This window comes from Trichechus manatus, unplaced genomic scaffold (genome assembly GCF_000243295.1).
Source record: "Trichechus manatus latirostris isolate Lorelei unplaced genomic scaffold, TriManLat1.0 scaffold00016, whole genome shotgun sequence".
NCBI lineage: Eukaryota > Metazoa > Chordata > Mammalia > Sirenia > Trichechidae > Trichechus > Trichechus manatus.
The window spans coordinates 23,202,045-23,223,346 of NW_004443952.1; the positions used below are offsets into that span (position 1 = coordinate 23,202,045).

Here is a 21,302-nt window from a genome sequence, read left to right on the forward strand (position 1 = left end):
GGGCGCTGTATGCTCCGGGGGTGGGAGCCAGGGGCGGGCCCGGCTCCGCTGTCATCGCGCCCCGCCCCGCCCGCTGCTTTCTCTTTTTTTCCCTCCTCCTCCACCGGGGGCGCAGAGACTCAGTGCACGGTTCCTGCTTGGGGAGCGACACCCGCTGGGGGGCCGCCCGGGAAGCCTGGATCCGCTGCAAAATGGGTGCTGGTCTCCCCACCTCTGAGTCTCGGTTTCCTGATTTGTACCAGGAGTTTAAGTCACTGGTTGTTATTCGGGAAAAGGTGTGCAGATTTCATGCCTGCGGGCTCTAGATTTTAATTAGAAGGTCCTTCAAAGTGATGGAGGAAAAATTTTGATCAAAAATTCCATAGAAGAATCCTGATCAAAAGTTGGAAAATGCAGAACATAATTTTAAATTCTTACAGACTCCAGACTTCCGGCGCCATGAAGGTTGGATGAACCCCTGAAATTATGGCTCTGCGATTATCTTTAAACCTTAAGGCAAAAGTATTCTTTGAAGTCTTCTTAAAACCAAATAATAGTGTAACTAGTAAAAAATGTCTGCCTTGAGCATTATGCTCTTTTAAGAACTATCTATATGGGATCAGACTGACAACAGCAACTCAAAAGATTAGACAGGAATCTTACCAAAACCAAACCCACTGCGTTGGAGTCCATCTCAACTCACAATGACCCTATAGGACAGAGTGGAACTGCCCCATAGGTTTTCCAAGGCTGTAAATTTTTATGAAAGCACACTGCCACATCTTTTTCCCCAGAGCTGCTGAACCATTGACCTCTTGGTTAGCAGCCCAGGGCTTTAACCACTAACCTCTTCACCACCAGGCCTCCCTTCAGATAGAAACCTTAGGAGGCAGTGAATTTATGCTAAGGGGACAGCGGGAACAACTCAGAAAATGAGGGTGAGATGTTTGCACAACTTGAAAAATGTAATCAATGTCACTAAATGGTACATGTAGAAACTGCTGAATTGGTATATGTTTTGCTATATATATTCTCAACAACAATAAAATAAATAAAATTTAAAAAGAGACTTTGATTGAAGAAATGACCCTTCCCACCTTATCAGCAGCCCAGCTACACCTGGTATGACTGAAGCTGGTATAACAATTGTTTTGTTAACATATATAGTTCCAACACAGAATGGAATGCTGCTCTTTATACTGAGAGAATAGTGTGCAAGATCACGACTTAAAATAGCCACCAACAAATAAATAAATCCCAGTTTCTAGAAGGCTAGTATGTTTTCCAGAACAAATCACTTAAACTCAAACAGAAAATTTTAACAGTGTTTTGAATGAAAAACATGTCATACAAAGGAATTTGTAGGGACATAGGGAAAAGTCTCTTTTTGGATTATCATGGGCAAGTTTCTGGTGAAGTAAGTAGACCCTAGCAAAACCAGCTCTTTTTAATCTTGGTGTATAGATTACTAGTGAGAAACACTCGTTTTGAAAAAAAAAAAAAAATGTTTTCTGCTAAAAAGTATCCCAGGTGTAAGCGAATGCTCTTTTCAAGGGGTATTGCCGTATATTTCAATAAGGCAATGATTTGCTACTTCAGATTATTTTTAAATCTTTTTGTTGTGTAATAAAGCTAGATATGAAAAATGCATACAACTTCTGTGTGTAGCTTCATGACACTGTATAATGTAAACATTCAGGTCAAGAAACAACACTGCATGCAATGATAAAGAACAATGATGAATCCGTGAAACATCTCACAACATGGATGAATCTGGAGGGCACTAGGCTGAATGAAATAAGTCAGTCACAAAAGGGTAAGTACTGTATGAGACCACTATTATAAGAACTCAAGAAAAGGTTTAAACACAGAAAACAGCATTCTTTGATTGTTACGGGGTGGGGAAGGAAATCACTAACTAGATAGTAGACAAGGATCAACTTCAGTGAAGGGAAGGGCAACACACAATACAGGGGAAGTCAGCACAACTGGACCAAAGCAAAAGCAAAGAAGTTTCCTGGACATATCCAAACACTTTGAGGGACAGAATAGCTGGGGGTGGGACCTGGGAACCACAGTTTTTGGGGACATCTAGGTCAACTGGCATAACATAGTTTATAAATGTTCTATCCCACTTTGCTGAGTGATGTCTGGATCTTAAAAGCTTCCAAGCAGCCATCTAAGATACATCAATTGGTCCCATCCCACTCGGAGCAAAGGGGAAGGAAGAAAACCAAAGACACAAGGAAAATACTAGCCCAAAGGCCTAAATGTCCAAATGAACCAGAGACTCCACCAGCTTGAGATCAGAAGAACTAGATGGTGCCTGGCTACTACCAATGACCACCCTTAAGGGAACACGACAGAGAGTCCTGGACAAAGCAGGAGAAAAATGTAGAACAGAATTCAAATTCACGTAAAAAGACCAGACTCAAGGATCTGACAGAGACTGCAGGAACCCCCAAAACTATGGCCCCCGGACACACTGATAATCGAGAACTGAAGCCATTCCCGAAGCCCACTCTTCAGACAAAGATTAGACAGGACTATAAAACAAAAAATAATACATGAGAGGAACGTGCTTCTTAGTTCAATCAGATATACGAGACCAAATGGGCAGCTCCTGTCCCAAGGCAACATGAGAAGGCAGGAAGGGACAGGAACTGGTCAAATGGACACAGGGAACCCGGGGTGGAAAGGGGGAGTGTGCTGTCACATTACTGGGATAGCAACTAATGTCACAGAACAATGTGTATAAATGTTTGAATGAGAAATTAACTTGAGCTGTAAACTTTCACCTAAGCACAATTTAAAAAAAAAAGAACCAACACTGCCAGTAGCCCAGAAGCCTCCTCATGCCCTTCCCACTGATAACTCCTTCCTAGAGATGATCATGTTCTCGATTTTTATGGTAATCACTTCCTTGATTTCATCTATAGTTTGTCTTCATTTGCTCAACTTTATGCTGTGAGATTAATCCGTGTTGTTTCCTGCAGCCGTAGTTTGTTCACACTCATTACACTGTGTAGTTTTCCATTGTATAAATATACCACAGATTTTCAAAAATCCATTTTACTATTAATAGCCATTTAGGTTGTTTCCAGGTTTTAGCTATTACAAGCAGTGCTGCTGTGAGCATTCTTTACTCAGTATCCTTGTGTACAAGTGCACACATTTCTGTTGGAAGTGCTGGCTAATAGAGTATGCCTAGCTTCAACTTTAGTAGAGATAATGCTGAATTCTTCCAAAGTCATGGTACCAATTTGCACAGCAGTTTCACATCCTCAACAATACTTGGAATTAAAAACCAAAACATTTTAGTCATTCTGGCACATCTGTCTCATTGTGGTCTGAATTTGCATTTCCCTGTGTCCTAATGGGTTGAACACCTTTTCTCCTTTTATGAAGTGTTTGTTCAGATGTATTGCTCGTTTTTCTTACGGATAGACTATACTCTCTGGGCAATGGGAAGCCACTCAAGCTTTAGGGAAAGAAGGGCTGATGAGGGGCATGCAGGCTTGCATGGGCAGCTCCTCCAGCCAGCACTACAACGCTGAGGTGGACAGTCTTCTCATGGTTTGGTAACCACCACCTGATTTGGGACACACCGCACACCAGGGTAGGGTTATTTACAAAAAGGTGGAGATGAGATGCTGATAAAGCATCTATCATTCCAAAACAGTGATTACCAAACGCCTGCTTAGTTTAAGGCCTATCGCGGGTCTGATGAAGAAAGCAAGGTTAGGGGCAACGGCGGGTGCCAGCTGGCCAGGTATGTACTTGATTTCTCTATGGGAAATGCTCAGAGGGAGGCCTCTCGAACAGAAGCTGAGGACCCTGAGCAATGGTGTGAGCAGGAAGGGAGGACACCTCCTTGGAGATGGACAACAAGCTCAGGGGCTGCTTGAAGCTCAGAAAAGCATCCTGGCCTGGAAAGCTAGAGGCCTGGAGGCTAGTCCTAGCTCAGCCCAGAGAGACCTTAAGGCAAACTGCATCTCTCTGGGACTTGTTTCCCTCTCTTAAAACTGGGGGATGGGTGTGTCTCTGGAAAACTGATTTATTACTAACCAAAAAATCCAAACCTGTTGCCATCGAGTGGATCTGACTCATGGCAACCCCATGTGTGACAGAGTAGAACTGTGCTCCATAGGATGTTCTTGGCTATTATCTTTATAGAAGCAGATCTCCAGGTCTTTCTTTGGTGGAGATGCTGGGTGGATTCCAGACACCATCCTTTAGGTTAGCAAGCAGCCTATTGCAAATCGTTTTCACCACCCAGGTTCCAACTGCTTACTAGGGGCCTCCTACGTCATTAAACTCTGAATCTAACTAGAGAAGAACCCAGAATTGCAAGGAAGACGACATAACTGGAAAGAGAAACTTTTCATTTTAAGACCATAAAGCCTAGAAATTACACGGGAGCCAGTTTTTACATTGATAAACATTTTTATTCTAATATTATAGTAATAATTCAAGAGCAATTTTCTTTGAAAAGTCAACTCTGTTAAAACAAAACTTGTTATTAAATATCTTTCATCAAACACAAGCATACTCTTTTCAATCCCCCACAAGAGTCAGAGCCATGTAGCAGAGGTAAGATTTTTTTTTTTAAGCCTACTACATTTTGTTATTGCTAAAAAATCTGAACTAGTTGTCAAGGTCTCAGAAGCAGTGATTAATTAACTTTTGAAAGCTCTACCAGATACTCTGACATGAAGTCATGAATCCAGATATCAGTGTCTGGCAGCGATGTGTCCACTAAATAGACCACTACTTTCCGGTCCCAAGGGTTAGTGTTTTCAATAACTGTCTGCACCAATGCCACCAGAGGTTTCTTCTCCACATGATTTCGAAACACCATCGAAGCCTCCTCAGACCACTGGTTGCACTTCACTCCTGGGAAAAAGGCAGGGAATACAACTGAAGGGTCAAACAAGCCTTTCTTAGATCTCTTATGGTGGAAAACTACTTGTGTTAATTGCTGAACAATCTTAAAACAGTCCAGCTTATAGTTTTTCTATTCTGAATGGAGTCACTTCTGTAAACCTTTACCTACAGATACAAGTTTCATTTGAGATTTAATACTGTGTGATAAAATGGAAATAAAATTTCCATTATGGTCAGGATGATTTCTGTGGGAAAAAAAATTAACTCTTAATTGGTCAATGATTCAGCACTAGCGAAGTATCCAGGACACCATGACAATATAAACAATTTTGCAGCGTGAGTTCAAACTCCACAGAAATTACCTGCGAGCTGAGCTGTGACTGCTTGGAAGGGCAGCTTTCGGAACATGTCCACTAGGGGCTGTACTTTTCTTATGTTGACTAATTCGTGCTTGCCGTAGTCCAGCTCGTAAACAGATACCAGTCCGTTGGTCAGGATTCCTTTTAAAAGCACTCTGTGCCACCTAGATGTGCATTGGATTAAAAAGGAAAACAAAACACACAAAGTTAACACCTGCTTTAAGGCTAAACAGTTAATGTGAATGACAGTTATCAAAATATAAAACTATATTGTCACAGAAGTTTTTAACAAGGTTGCTGCTTTTTTTCAAAGGTTACAATTAAAAAAATCTTATCTATGCTACATGGCTCTGACTCTTGTAGGGGATTGAAAAGAATATGCTTATGTTTGATGAAAGATATTTAATAACAAGTTTTGTTTTAACAGAGTTGACTTTTCAAAGAAAATTGCCCTTGAGTTATTACTATATTACTATAATATTGGAATAAAAATGCTCCCTTGTAATTTCTAGGCTTTACGGTTCATTTGCTTTGCCACTGGTTCATTTGATGGAATTTGTTCATTCAACAGAATTTTATTGGGTTTCATGGAGCTAGTGAAGGAGTCTGACACATAAACTACCAAACACATAGTAAGCAGAATGAAACATGTCATCAAAGACAATCAGGACAAGGCCAGGAGACTTGACCTGGGAGACAGAAAATGGCTACGTGTTTGGTACATGGCTCACGTTGGAAGATGGAAAAGGAGGAGGCAAGCAGGACCAAGCCAGGCTGAAGAATTAACATGAAAAGAAAAGCACAGAAGACTGGAAAGGGCATGGTGGTTTGGAGCACAGCAAACACTCCAGAACAGCTAGAAGGTAGAATGTATGGAGGAATGGAAGAGAAAGCCAGACTGGGAAAGTAGACTGGGGAAAGATTATAAAAGGTTCTGAACGCAAAGTTGACCATTTTAATTATGCAAAGGACATTAGAAAGCAAAATAAAATGAAGTGCAAAATCTAACCCACCACCTAAAATAAAGAACACGGAAAGGGTAGGGGAATATGGGGAAAAGGGGAATACTGGGAGAAAAAGGAGCATGGTTTCAGATCCAGAGTTCAAGATGCCAGAAAGAAATTCACATGAATATAATCTTTCCATCATGGCCTACATCAACATCATAAAAATAAGAAAAGCCTAGACTTTAAAGTTAAGATAAGAAGGACCATTTTAAAGTCCTATAGTCTTGATTATGTTGTTAAAGAATGTTATCACACTAAGGCAAGAAGATTGTTCATACTGTCTGAAAGCAATGTGTTTATGGAGGCGGTATCTGCTCCTGAATGGTGTGAGTCCAGCTCTACCTCAGTGGCAGGCCCAACCACCTTGAAATAGGTTTATCAGCCCCAAGCCCAGGGGCATATTAAACAGCAGGCCCTTTACTACAACACATCATCGGGTGAAGGCTGCCCAGACTGGACCGATTCTGCAGCCAGTACACACCTAGCAGAGAATGAATATAGGAAACCCTCATAGCTGCTGTAGGGTGAACACAGTGAGAAATCTATAAAGAGGCCAACTTTAAACACTGTCTGTGATTGGGGTATTCTGGGGAACTCTAGAAACCTTTAGATAAGCCACAGGTGCAGCAAGCAATAAGCCATGAAGACACAGCAAGTCATATAAAAAGCATACAAGCTTTTCGGGCCAAACAGTCCCACTTGAGCCATTTTCCAGTTGTGTCACCTTAGGCTCTTTATTTAACCTCTCTGTGCCCCAGTTACCTCATGTGTAATATTTAATATTAATTTACTTGCGGAAATAATGTAGTAAAGTGCCTAGCACATTACTTGGCATATAATAGGCACTTGGCAAATGGGAGCTATTATTATTAGCATTAAAATAAAGATAAACTGTGCAAATAAGAACTTCAGACCTAACTGAAGAGAAATTTTCATATGTGGAAATACCAGTTTGGTGCAAGCTGCTAATTTATATAAGTGCAAAAGGAGATGAAAACATTTGGTTTCTACCGATAGCATCATCATTAAATTGTACAGGGCAAAATGATGGTGGTCTGTGCTTTTAGTTCACACATAAGAGGCACAGATCAATGAGGAGACAGCCATCAGAAAACTCATGTGCTGTACTTCAGTGTTGCTTTCAACTTTCAAAAATAATAGCTTAAATAAAGTCTTTAGTTTTGACTAAATTATAATTTCAGTGCAAGACTGCCTGTGAATCACCTGGAGAGTGTTAAAAATACAGATTCCAGGGCTCTACCCCAGAGATCCGGCTTCAGAATGTCCAGGTGAAGACTGGGAATCTGTATTTTTAGGAGGTTTTCCAGGTTATTCTTGATGCTAAGACAGAGCTGGAAACCACTGTAATAAAAAATCCATCTGAAATTCCTAAGTCTTAACTTACCATACTTGGGAACAAGGTTTATGTAAAGTTTAGTAAATACTCCTGAGTCTTAAGCAAGACAGGAGCTCTAAACAATTTTACATTGATTCAGTTCATGAACTTTAAAAGAAAAAAAAAAAAGAACAATCCGTTCTTAGTATCTAAAACATCCCTTGATTATCTGGGTACACATTAACTGGGGCAGAGTTGTTCAAGTCCATGGAGGGTGGGGCGGGAGTCTGAAGCTCCACACTCTAGGCCTCTAGTTTATGGGTTCTCCTTCCGCACATAACCTCTCCCCCTACCCCTGCAAGTAGGACTTCCCCAGGGTCTGCTCGATTAATCTCATTAATCTGCCCCCAGATAATAAAGAGTTAACATTAGTTTGGTTTTAACTGTGATTAAATTATCCTACAAAGAGCTCTAATTGAGGCAAATCTAATACAAATAATGTTCCCGTATTCAATTAAACCTATTTATCCTAAGGTGGTAAATTACATGAAATACCAAAAAAATAAATAATGAGAAGCTTACAACATATAAATTCAATGTTTTTCAAAATGAAAGCTACTATACTTTCCACTTTTCAGAGTTAAACATTAGATATTTTCTCCCATGAAAATGACAAAATTTATAAATGCCTGTTTGCTATTTTAAGCAAGAATGAAAACATTTTATATACAAATAAGCAGTTTTACCCTTTAAACTGAGATTTGGAGTGTGTGTGTGTGTGTGTGTGTGTGTGTGTGTGTGTTAGGGGAGGGAGGGGAGAGAGGGACAGCTCTTTGTGTTCAGCATCAACAAATAAGCATGTTCCTTTCCCCTAAGAAAGCTGGCAAAAAGGACAGGACAGGGAAAGTTGTGCCATCTTCTAAGCTTTTGTGGCCTGAGTGTGGAACGGAGGAGAGCTGACAGCGTGGCTTTCCCAGGATGGAAACAGCACGCACTGAGGGGCTCTGGGGAGCAGGGGGTGGTGATCCAATTGTGAAAAAATGAAAAACAGATTCATGTGCTAAACAAATGTAAGGAATATGTTTCTCACTGTCCAGAGGCCAAAGGGTAGTGACATTGTTGCACCTTATAAATGGTGGCACAAGTGGTCGCGGAAGCAACTGACAACATGTATCATGAACTGTGTAACCCTTCAACAAGTACTTTCTCTTCTAGGAATCTATCCCATAATAATCAGAGGTGCAAACAAATATTTATGTTCAACATTATTTATAATAGTGAAAAATGTGGAAGAAAAACCTTTAAATAACAAAAGAGAATGATACGTAAGTTATGATTTCTCCGTATGATAGAATATTAGTCAGCCATTAAAAATGTTTATGAAGAAACTTTATCACTGGAAAAATGTTCACAGTATAACGTTATGTGAAAATAGCAGGTACACAATTATATATAATAATAATATCCCAATTATATAAATATGCATAGAAAAAAACTGAAATACATTTAACTTAACAAGAGTTATGTCTGAGTGGCTGATTTAAAATTTTTTCTTTCTTATACTTTTTTGTAATTTCTATTTTCTACAATAAACATCTTATTTTTAAAATAAAGTCATTAAAAAATTTTAAAAGCCTAACTATTTCCTGAATAAAAATATTTTTCTAATATTTTCTAATAGAGAAGTAGAAAAAAACATTTAAAACTTCAGTTTAGGTAAAATTAGGTTTTAACAGGGTGGTTACTAGATTTTTAGATAAATGACATAATTTTAAATATTAGAAAATTGCACAATTCATTGGTCAGTTTCACATTGAAAATTCCCATGTGTGCAGTTCAAAGTCCCCCTGCAGGGATTAAGGACTCTTGGTATCATTCTACACATTTTTCTTAGGAGTAGAATAAAATGCTTTGTCCAAGGACCTACTTATTTTCCACTTTTGCAGCATACACTTGGTCTTTTTCTAATGCTACATGGCGTTCTTCAGACACACTGTAATACAGAATCATCTCCTCCATCAGAACTTCCAACTTATGTATCTCTTGCCAAGCCTGGATGACAAAGTAGCCTGGATGACAGGCCACAGGCACATACACATCCATGTGTTCCCCTGGTTTTGACAAGTGGACAGGAGGTGGCAGCTCCTCCATGGAGAAAGAGCCAGTGTGGTCCACCATGGACTTTTTGATATCAGTGAGGCTCTTTCTGAAACCCTCTCCAGTGCTGCCTGACACAGGGGTGTTGCCATTTTTGCTGTTGGGAGAGCCCACTCCACTGGATATGGCACTCAGAAACACATCCTGCTGATGCTTCCACAAGTCTGCATTCGTAATCTGGCGATTAATACTGCGATGAGGATCAGGGAAGTTCTTAGGAGTAAATAAATAAATATGTATAATCCCTTTGGTTTCATCCACTTTTGTAACCTTTGGAAAACACAAAAACAATTTAAGAAATCCAAGTTATAATATTAATCTTAAATATGAATCTTAATTATTAAAATACAGTAATTTGAAGAAAGTCTAAAAGTCATTTAAGGTAAGATGAATTACCTATCATAGCTTTAAGCAATGAATAGGTTTTTAAGTCAAAATAGTCTAGAAAACAGCAGCAACCTTACAGAAGTGAAACAATTACTAACCTTTAAAACTCTGAGAATACCTAATAACTGTCTCTTGCTAGAGGCCATCATCACTGAGAAAGAAAGCAATTCTACATACCATGATTAAAAAAAAATATTGATGACATTTTAAACCTCAAGGTAGACAGAACAGTAGAAAGAACCCCCATGTGCTTATCACCCAGCTTCAACAATGAAAAATAATCATGATAATGGTGGAATGTCTGTGAACAGTTCTGCTTAAGGCTGGTGTGCCCCAGACTGGGAAGGAAAGTACAAAGTCTTGACATCCACCATACCGCTGGGACCTCTGGTCCAGTATCCTGTTTTGTCCTAGTATCTCTCCTCATCCCTCACCTCCCCTTCCCAATTTCATGGGAGAAGAGAGGCCTGGGGAGAAAAAGAGAAAGAGAGCTCCATTAAGTTCTGCCCCTTTTAGCCAGGAGACCTTCTGACTACCTAGCTACCTCTGCTGTTTCTGCAGAGGGGTGAGTGTTTGTATGAGAAGACCATACATTGAATAAGGGAAGATACGGTCAATTGGGATTGCACTTTAGAACCGCTGTTCCCCAAGGGGTTAGGTGACTGTTAATTCTTCTCATCAGCTATTCTGGTTTATCTTAGCAATGTCAAAAGTGAGACACTTCTAGCCGCATCTATCTTTTATCAAATAGGGCTAGAAGTGAAAGGCAGGAACACAGGCATGAAGAGTAGGAGACACCAGCAAGGCAATCCATCCACAGTCATTTATTTCTTCCCAGTGAGACAAATCTATTTAAACTCATCCTTCGAATTGGCAATGAAATCCTGTGTTGATGTTGTTAGGTACTATCAAGTTGGTTCCGACTCATAGCGACCCTAGGCACAACAAAACGAAACACTGCCCGGTCCTGTGCCATCCTCACAATCGCTGTTATGCTTAAGCCCATTGTTGCAGCCACTGTGTCAATCCATCTCATCGAGGGTCTCCCTATTTTTCACTGACCCTCTACTTTACCAAGCATGATGTCCTTCTCCAGAGACTGATCCCTCCTGATAACACGTCCCAAGTATGCGAGACATAGTCTCGCCATCCTTGCTTCTAAGGAGCATTCTGGTTGTACTTCTTCCAAGACAGATTTGTTTGTTCTTTTGGCAGTCCGTGGTATAGTCAATATTCTTCGCCAACACCACAATTCAAAGGCATGAATTCTTCTTCAGTCTTCCTTATTCATTGTCCAGCTTTCGCATGCATATGAGGTGACTGAAAACTCCATGGCTTGAGTCAGGCACACCTTAGTCTTCAAGGAGACATCTTTGCTTTTCAACACTTGACACAGTTCTTTTGCAGAAGATTTGCCCAATGCAATGGGTCTTTTGAAATACTGGCTGTTAATTGATTTTGATATTTATGATACAGAAGTACAATTTAAAAAATCAACCAATTAAAAAGTATTTTAATTGAGAACCCAATACCCTGGCTTTAGGGGCTTAAAAAGTAGCTGGGGAAACAATATTATCATATGACAATGGAACAATAATATAAATTGGTACATAATTAAGTGTGCAATTGTACATTATAAACTTTAGAGGAGTATGAAGGCAGGAAAATCAGTGCAAGCTCGAATAATTTAAAGATCCTTATGAAGATATTTCTCAAGGAAATCTCATGGTTAAAAGCTTATATAAGATGGTAACACTATTTGCATCTGTTAACAACAGAGAAAAATATCTTGTTACATTTCTCTTCTTGGAAATATGAGCAATGTCTCTGATATGAAGATGCAAAAGTGCAGAAAAAGAAACAAGATCTAGTGAAATAAGTAAAGCAGTGTAAATAAACTTTTAAAAAAGAAGCAAAAACCAAGATTGGAAACAAATAATTTGTTGACAATCCATTCTACTTTAGAAAAAAAAAAATACAGGGCTTAATTAAATAATTTTTAAAAACATTTATCAAGAGATATGTGACCTGTCTGTATAGACAGGAGTAGAAGACGTCTCTGCTACCTTTTAATAAGGGAAAAATGTATATATAAAGGGATTAAAAATAATACTGAAGAAATAGGATAACTTCTTAAATAAAAAACAAACTATGAAATATAACTATACATCTATCCACTCTCTTGACTATAAAAATATGCCAGATGTGAAAGCATCAGTTTACAACAGGATAAAATTCTTTCACAAAAACCAAATGAGCCCTTCTGGCTGCCAGCTCCCTTTCTAAATGTTATCAGGATCAGTAAGATAACTAACCTTTATGCTACAGTCCGAGCAATTCAAAACAGAATCTCTTAGCCAAAGCACAGCATCTGGTGTCCACATGCCAATCGACTGTGGCAGATCTGCTAAACAGCACTTTATAGCCTGAAAAGAAAACATGATGGAAGGCAAACATACCATCTTAAAATAAGTACTTATGAGTAATGGCAACATTATTTTCTTACAAGTTGGATGTTGCCAAGATAGAGAGCAAACAACAGAAATAGCTAATAACAACAATCATAGCCCTCGGATTTGAGCATCTGCTATGTTCCTGGCTCTATTTATATTACTGGTATTATCTTTACTTCACATAGTTCATACTATTATGAACTAGGACTTGTACCAGGTACTTCATGTACTTCTTACTCTACAACACTTTTGCAAGATGGTGTTGTGATCCCATTTTATGGATGGTGAAACAGACTCAGACTAACTGGTGTAAGATCACAGAGTTGCAAAGTGACAGGGCTGGGACTCAGATCTGGGTCTCTCCTCTAAGCCAAACTCAAAACACTGAAATGTCATTTGGATGACATTTGACTCCTGCTGTAAAAATCTTTTTGGAGGCTTAATCAGCATTTCCCGAGCACCTTGTGGGTACCAGGCATCATGCTCACATTTGGAAGGAGGCTGTAATGAATTAAGAAAGACAAACCAAAAAACCCGTCACTGTCGAGTTGATTCTGACTCACAGCAACCCTACAGGACAGAGCAGAATTGCCCCACAGGGTTTCCAAGGCTGTAAATCTTTATGGAAGCTGACTGCCAAATCTTTCTCCCATGGAGCGGCTGCTGGATTCAAATCGCCAACCTTTCAGTTAGCAGTCTATCGCTTTAACCATTGTGTCAGCAGGGCTCCAAGAAAGGTAAGAAAAACTAAAATCCACAGACACCCAAAAGCCCAATTTTCTCCCATGTTTTTATGTCCTACCATCACTGAGCAAGCTTTCAGTGGAATGGCAAGAGCAGGGACTGAAAGATGACCTCAGAAACTCCCCTCAGTCTCATTTTAGCCTTTACAATTGATGGAGGCAATTTTGTAAAGGAGATAAAATCTACTTCCAGGATTCCTCCTTTCCCCTCTGAGCCCCGTCTGTGAACTCCCCTCCTTCAGGGGCTCCAGGTCTCCACTGTGATCCCTGGATGTGGCACCTTTCTTGGTGGGGAGGAGGTCACTTAGAGCAGAAAGAGCCCACTAATACCTGCAGATGTCAGGCAGGCAGTACCTGCAGGGGCCAGGCAAGCAGTACCTGCAGGGGCCAGGCAGGTAATACCTGCAGAGGCCAGGCAGGTAATGGAGTGAGGTGGGCCATATGGGGACAGCACACTGGAGAGCACGGGCCCTGCAGATAGAAAGCCACTTTGAAAGCTCCTGTGGAGCGCTGCCCACTGGAAGAGCACTCCATATGAGCACATCTTCTAATTTGTCAAGAGAAGCTAGAAGTAGGAATTTTGGTGTGAAATTTTCATCTTGGCAACTAATTCACATTTTTTAAAACACTGTGAGAACCAAAAACCAATATCCATGGGTCAGTTTGGGTCTACCGCCCATCACTTTGCTACTTCTGACTTAGACCTCTTGCAGGGATGTTGTTAGCCAGAGGACTGGGCTAGCTGGCCATTAGGGTTTCCCTAACAAGAGTCCTCGCATCTATCAAGTAACAAATCTAGATAAGATTAATAATTTCTTAATGGCTTTTAATGCCGTAGCACAAAGAAGGTACTACTCTGTGAACTTCAGGCAGTCCGAAGCAGTGGAAAAGATCCCCTCCTCCTCTCCAGCCCAGGGAGCCTTTTCTAGGCAAGGCTGGCCCTGGGTGGATGTTCTAACAAGGGGACACAAAGGCCAGAGGTGTAATTAAGTGAGAATGGCACATGGGGTAGCCGTGAATCAGAGCCGACTCAACAGCAACTAACAACAGCAATAGCACTTAAAGGTCTATCAATTTTCAGTATTATGGCTGATCAACAATAAAGTAAAAATGATTTTAAAAATAGGCTTGAATACAAGTTAAACAGCTTTTCTGTGATAGTCACTGTTTGAAAAGGCAACAGTAACTGGAGTGAGAGAATCTATAAAAGCCATGGTAATTATGATCAACTACTTTTTTTCTCACTGACTTTTAATGGTATAAGATGCCTTCAGGTAAATATAAGCCTGGGGGCCTCATGACACTAAAGAATAATGAGCAATTTAATTTTTTTAAAAAAGGTATTAATTTCTGTACAAAATCTCCTACTTCTAAACATGGGAAGCGGGTCTTACCAGTTCAGATTGACTCAAAATAATTCAAAGTTACTAAAATCAGAGACAGCCCACGAAATCTACAATTAGTATTGCAGGCTTAGTGAATCTTTTTTTACTATCTTTTATCTGTGGGGACAGGATAATAAAAGAAAATGATTAAATAAAAACAGATTTCCAAAGGGGATGGTTACCTAATTAAACTAAGAACTCTGGAAGTAAATATTTACTTATAATACATTGGAACTGTATAGAAATCAGTATTGTTATCTAATTATTAAAACAGAACCTCTAACTAAATATCTAACTAAACTTATCAAACAATACTCTGTAATCCTGGCTGTCTTATTGTCTAAGTCAGCCAATTTTTTTTTTATGCTTATGATGTCTTTTATTTATTTATTTATTTTACTAAACTTTAGATGAAGGTTTACAGAACAAACTAGCTTCTCATTAAACAGTACACATATTGCTCCTTGGCATTGGTTAACAACCCCATCACATGTCAGTACTCTCCCTTCTCAACATTATGCTCCCCACTACCAGCTTTCCTGTCCACTCCTGCCTTCTAGTCCTGGGCTGGTGTGCCCCTTTAGTCTTGTTTTATCCTACAGCTCTGTCTAATATTTGAGTCAGCTAATTTTTACTTCTGAAAACCAGTAAACAACCACATTTAGACAGTGTCTGGTTTTCTTAAAAACTAGGATTTCAATCATTAATGAGATCAAAACTGAGAGATTATCTCACAACACGATTACAAATGCATCCAAATCTTTTCCAGCAGATCTCCTAGACTTGCGGCATAAAGTACCTGAGGTGGGATGGCAATCATTTCCTGTAGGAACCGAGGTGGAATTTCCCGGAGCTCCGACACTTTTACAGATGTTACAGTGCCAGAGTCCAGGAACTGAACGTCGAGAGCCCGGCTACTGTGAACGTTTGTGATCTGAAACGAGACGAGCATTGGCTAATTTATTAGCTTCTCCAAAAGACCAAATGCTTCTGTGCAATTACATTTTGTACAACTCTAAACTGCATATAAAAAGCAACAAAGACTATTAGCGTTTAAGATTTCCCTAATTTTAAGATGGATTTGTTTACTAGAAAGATACTCTTTTAAAAGCAGAATTGATTTCAACATCTAATTGTTAATTCATTTAATCAGTAATAATCGGTAAACTAATGATAAATAAAACTCATAAATATAGCAATATTTACTATTTCTTCAATTCTAGGACACTATCAATTATTAAAAAATTGATACATTTTTATATATTGCTGATTCCAAAATATTAAAATGTGAGAAAAAACTATTGTGTCTTAGCAATGAGGAGATAAAGAATAGAGGTAATTTAGAGACAGATTTACTTGTCATAGATAAATACTGCATATGTTTAAATTACAAGGTATTTTGGTATTCTTAGCTTTATTCGAAAACCTAATGACAATTTCATCATTTATCTTAATTGAAAGAATCGAAACTCAGAAAGTTAAAAAGAGATAAAATAAGTCCAAATTAACAGTTATGAAAATGGGAAAATTACACACTGAGTTAGAGCAATTACCTACTTGTGATAAAATGATTTCCATCCATAATGACAATATCCCAATTTAAGATTCTAGGTTTACCTTTAAGTGTCCATTCCCTTATTAAGTCACTGTGATATTTGCCATCATTGAATGTAATTACACTGGCCAAATACAGCTCCATCAAACTGGTCATTTGTGAGGGGGTTTTAAGCCTACAATTGCATTAACTGCCACCAGAAGAATGGTGGTGCCTTTAAGATAGGGACTGTCAAGATGGACTGGGTCACTCTAGGCATGTAAGTCATATATACCAAAAAAAAAAAGCCTCTTTCTACTTCACCATGGAGCCCTGGTGGCAAAGTGGTTAAGAGCTACAGCTGCTAACCAAAAGTTCGGCAGTTCGAATCCACCAGCCACTCCTTGGAAACCCTATGGGGCAGTTCTACTTATATTCATTTATTTATTTATTCTTTCACTATATGTTATTATATGCATATTGGTAGCTCCCTTAGGGGTTGGTGGTAGAAGAAAGGAGATGCAAGCAGGGAGCCTCAACCATATCAGTCATGTTTTATTTCTTACACCAGTAATGAGCATACACGGACTTACACTATTTTTTTAAAAAATCTTGTGTGTTTGTCTGAAATATTTTATAAGTTTAAAAAAACAAAGTTAAATGATTGATTTTACCTCTACTCGTGACCATTTTCCTTTGCAATGGAAGAGGCAGATTTTCCCACAGAAAGGTAATGAAATGAAGTACTCGGAGGTCATGTGCTATGAAACAGAAACACATATTTTTATTACTCTTAGCAAAGAGCATATTGCTACACCATTAAAAACAAAACCCCAAAAAACAGGTAACTGTAGCACAGGCAGACTGTTTAAGCAGAATGTTATAGAACTCTCTCGCAAGCGTCTTCCCTCCAAGGACAGTGCTGCAGTGGGTGTGAGGAGTTACCAAACTTCTGCCTTGTTATTCATGCACGCGTTGATGATAGTGATTTACTTTCCTTACATGCCGCAGCTCATAAATCAGTACAGTTAAGATATCTAGAAAATGTTAGCATGAAGGTCAGTATGCTCTGGCTCTGTCAGGTAAACAAGAAGCAGGAGAGCAGCATGTTTGAAAATCGGAGATGGGACTAGCTATTCTCAAGGCCTCTTCTTTACACCTTTTAACATTCAGATTCTAAAACCAAAAAACCAAACCCACTGCCGACGAGTCAAGTCCAGCTCATAGCAACCCTATAGGACAGAGTTGATCTGCCCCATAGAAGTTTCCAAGGAGCACCTGGTGGATTCGAACTGCCAACTTTTTGGTTAGTAGCCATAGCTCTAAACCACTATACCACCAGTGTTTCCAATACTAAGAAAAGATTTTTTAAATTCTAAAACAAACGTCATCAACACAAACATTTGTCAATGAAATGCCAACAAATTGCAGTTGTAGGTCTTCATCCTCTTCTGCTGAAGCTTGCAGCTGGGGACATGCCCATGGCAGCTAGGAATGCAGGGTGAGGAGCTCTACTCTCCCCACAGGCCATGTCTCAACACCGGTTACCAGAGCACTAGGAAGTATCAAGGGGCTTTTCACCACTACAGGTTGTAAAAACATCCATGCAAATAAGTCAATGGAGTCAGCCTCTCTGGATGTCTCAGATTTCTCCACGATAAACAAATTAAACTTAAATAATGACTTTGGAACACATATATGACATTTGTAATGTAGAAAGAGGTAAAGCTATAGATCCAATGCCTCAATTCCAGACTGTGGTCTGTCTGACTACAGGTTTAATTCGATTCACCAAATATTTTTAAATACCCTTTCTATGTAACACACTAGATTAGGTACTGTAAGAGAGAAAAAAATTTGGTAAAGCACAGTCCCTGCCCTCAAGAAGCCTACACTGTAGTAAGAAAACTAAGTATTCAAACAGCTAAAATACACAGCTGAATACCAGTGCCACGAGGTTCCCAATATACTTTGTAGGTTAAAAGAAAAATCTCGCTTCCAGGGATGAGAGGGTGGGGGTTGAAGCAGCATCAGACTTTTGCCAGCGGCAAATCAAGGCATATTCTGGATTAGGGCTGTAATGTCCTAATGGAGGTAAAGGAGACCAACTTAGAATTTAAAACAAAACAAAATCCCTACAGATCCCGATTCAGAAAAGAACACTAGAATTAAGGGGTAAGGAAATTATTAATGTAATTTAAACTGCAGAACCACATTTACCAAGGTGGCAGGTTTTCAGTGACCATAAAGAGTTTGGGGAGTGAAGCCTGAGAAGTTGACAGAATTAAGAATGGTTTTCATCTCCTCATAAATTCCAGGGTTTCTCCTTTGCTGAGGCAGAAGGGCCAGCTGGCTTACAGGATCATCAACTGCATGCAAATTTACCAATTGTTGAGCACTTACTTTGTGCCAGGCACTGTGCTAAGCAATCCTGCAACCAATCCTCATGATAATCCTATAAGTACACACTATTATCCTCCTCCTTTTACAATGCAGAAACCGAGGCCACAAAGCTAATAAGACTCAGAGCTCAAACAAGGTTTTGTTTTGGCTTTGCTTTTTTCTTTTCCTTAAGCTTTGAAGTTCGGTGTTCTTACCCAGTATTCCAGAGAGTCTACCTCAAAGTATTCAAAAACTACCCATATTTATGCAATTTAGTGAACCACTCTAGTCTGCAATCTTAGAGCTAATGTTAGAAGCAGATGATGTCCCGCCATACCTTACAATGGAAGTAGTCCTCTATCTTATGTAGAAGGTCATTGAGTTTGTTCAGACCCTTACAAGGCACCTGGCAGTAGAGTGTTCCGTCAGAGCAAATATTGGTCACTTTGACATTTGTGTACATGGCATCCACCTGGAACAAACAAAGGGGCATACTTGTAAAGTTAAAGACAGTGAGAATGTTTGAGAAGAGAACAGAGATCTTACCTACCTAACGTAAGACATTTTAAGAGGAATGGCCACTTCTTTTTTTTTTTTTTACCTTGAATGACTACGTCCTCCCATTCCTCTAAAAATATCTTACCTCAGGTAGATCTCAACACATTTTTCTTCAAAATCGCTCACCCTTCCAAAAAGTTCAATGAGTCTCATTTCATTACAAGATTTTACATTTTAAAATCTGCAAGTTGGAGGATAAAAACCAGTTACCACCGAGTTGATTCCGACTCATGGTGACCCCATATGTGTCAGAGTAGAACTGTGCTCCTCAGGGTTTTCAATGGCTGATTTTTCAGAAGCAGACTGCCAGGCTTTTCTTCTGAAGCACCTCTGAGTGAGTTCGAACTGCCAACCTTTGTGGTTAGCAGCTTAATAAGTTAACTATTTGCATCACCCAGGAACTCATTGTTGGAGGACAGATAGAACGAAATTCATAACTTAAATGTAAAAAACTGATTTGGATCCATCTCTTTCCAAAAGGAGTATCTAGTATCATTTGTGTCAGGCACAAAATAGACATTTTGTATACATAAATGCATTACCATATCCCATTATCTGAAAGACTAAGAATAGCTTTAACTTTGGTTTATTTTTTCCCCACTTATTAAAATACATTATTATGTACACCATGTTTTTGCAACATTATCAGAATCAATCAGCCTATTCATACGTCCAAAGCAACATGAGTTTTAGTAATTTTTTAAAACTGTAATCACAGTAAAATTTTAATTTTAGCCGTTTTGGTCAAATCATAATATAAAGACAACTCAGTGTTGTTCTACTTATTAAAGCAATCATTCTCTCAATGTTGCTATAAGTCTTTAAAATGATCATTTTAATGTTTCATTCTATTCTGTTGAGTGCATGCTCTATAATTTATTCAAAGGTTTCCCTCTTTGGGGGCATTTATGTTCTTGATATTTAAAAATTTTTAAGCTAATACAGTATAAATATCTTTATGGATTTAATTTTCCTATTTCCTGTATTGCACTCCCCTACTATCCTTGCAGGAGGCCTGGTGGCACAATGGTTAAGTGCCTGGCTGCTAACAAAAAGGTCAGTGGTTGGAACCCTCCAGTGGCTTCACAGGACAGAAGACCAGCTGGGGACCTGCCCCTGTAAAGATTACAGCCCAGGAAACCCTATGGGGCAGTTCTACCCTCTCCTATAAGGTCGCTATGAGTGGGAATTGACTCGACGACACGCAACAGCAACAACATTATCCATGCAAAGTAATTCACATGACGTGAATATGTGCTCGATGTGGAAACTCGGGAGAATAAAACAAAAATTACCTATAATACAACTCCTAATAAATATGACTATTAATGTTTTGGTGTTTTTTTTCCCCTTCTAGCCCCCCCCCCCCTTCTTTCCTCCATACATAAGCAATCCATCTAAAATGTTTAGCATATACATTTTTTTCCACATTTCTGATTATTTCCTTGGGAAAGATGCCTAGAAATAAAATTGCTGGGTAAAAGATAAACCACATTTTAAAGCTGCTTGATCTGTATTGCCACTGTCTTCTGGAAAGATCTGCATTAACTTATACTTCCACTGAGGAGCACTGGTGGTGCAGTGGGTAAGTATTCGGCTGCTAACCAAAAGGACGGTAGTTCGAATCCACCAGCTGCTCCATGGGAGAAAGATGTGGCAGTCTGCTTCTGTAAAGATTTACAGCCTTGGAAACCCTACGGGGCAGTTCTACTCTGTCCTACAGGGTTGCTATGAGTCGGAATCGACTTGACAGCAATGAGTTGGGTTTATACGTCCACTAGTAATGCACCCTTATCAGGACAGATTACCATACTATAGAACTTGGCTAATTTGGTGGGCAAAAAGCTGTATCACATTTTCTCAATGTCTAATGAGGTTGGAATGTTTTTCCATATACTTATTACTAATAATTACCAATTTACGGTTGACTGTCTGCTTAGCTCTTTTGCAATTTTTTAAATTAAGGTTTTTAGTGCTTATATATATCATTTATAATGTATCAAGATTGAGTACATTTTCATATACATTTCACATATTTATTGGCTATTTGTACCATATTCTTTTGTGAACTATCTGTTTATGTCCTTTGCTCATTTTTCTATTATAGCAGTTCTCAAACATTTTGGTCTCAGGAT

The 21,302-nt window shown here is 39.1% G+C and overlaps 1 protein-coding gene across 4 annotated transcripts in view; it reads right to left on the reverse strand.

Annotated features, from left to right (window-relative positions):
• Nucleotides 1-4,405: 4,405 nt before the first annotated feature.
• TDRD7 (tudor domain containing 7) overlaps nt 4,406-21,302 on the reverse strand; it is a 63,679-nt gene continuing 46,782 nt past the window's right edge. For all 4 annotated transcript variants that reach the window (XM_004372243.2, XM_004372242.1, XM_023727488.1 and 1 more), the window contains 7 exons: nt 18,947-19,081; nt 16,902-16,988; nt 15,493-15,627; nt 12,428-12,538; nt 9,496-9,995; nt 5,229-5,389; nt 4,406-4,875 (listed from right to left, as the gene is read on the reverse strand). In XM_004372243.2, coding sequence (XP_004372300.1) covers nt 4,655-4,875; nt 5,229-5,389; nt 9,496-9,995; nt 12,428-12,538; nt 15,493-15,627; nt 16,902-16,988; nt 18,947-19,081 — 1,350 coding nt within the window. In that variant the 3' untranslated portion in view covers nt 4,406-4,654. The remainder of the gene's footprint in view (nt 4,876-5,228; nt 5,390-9,495; nt 9,996-12,427; nt 12,539-15,492; nt 15,628-16,901; nt 16,989-18,946; nt 19,082-21,302) is intronic.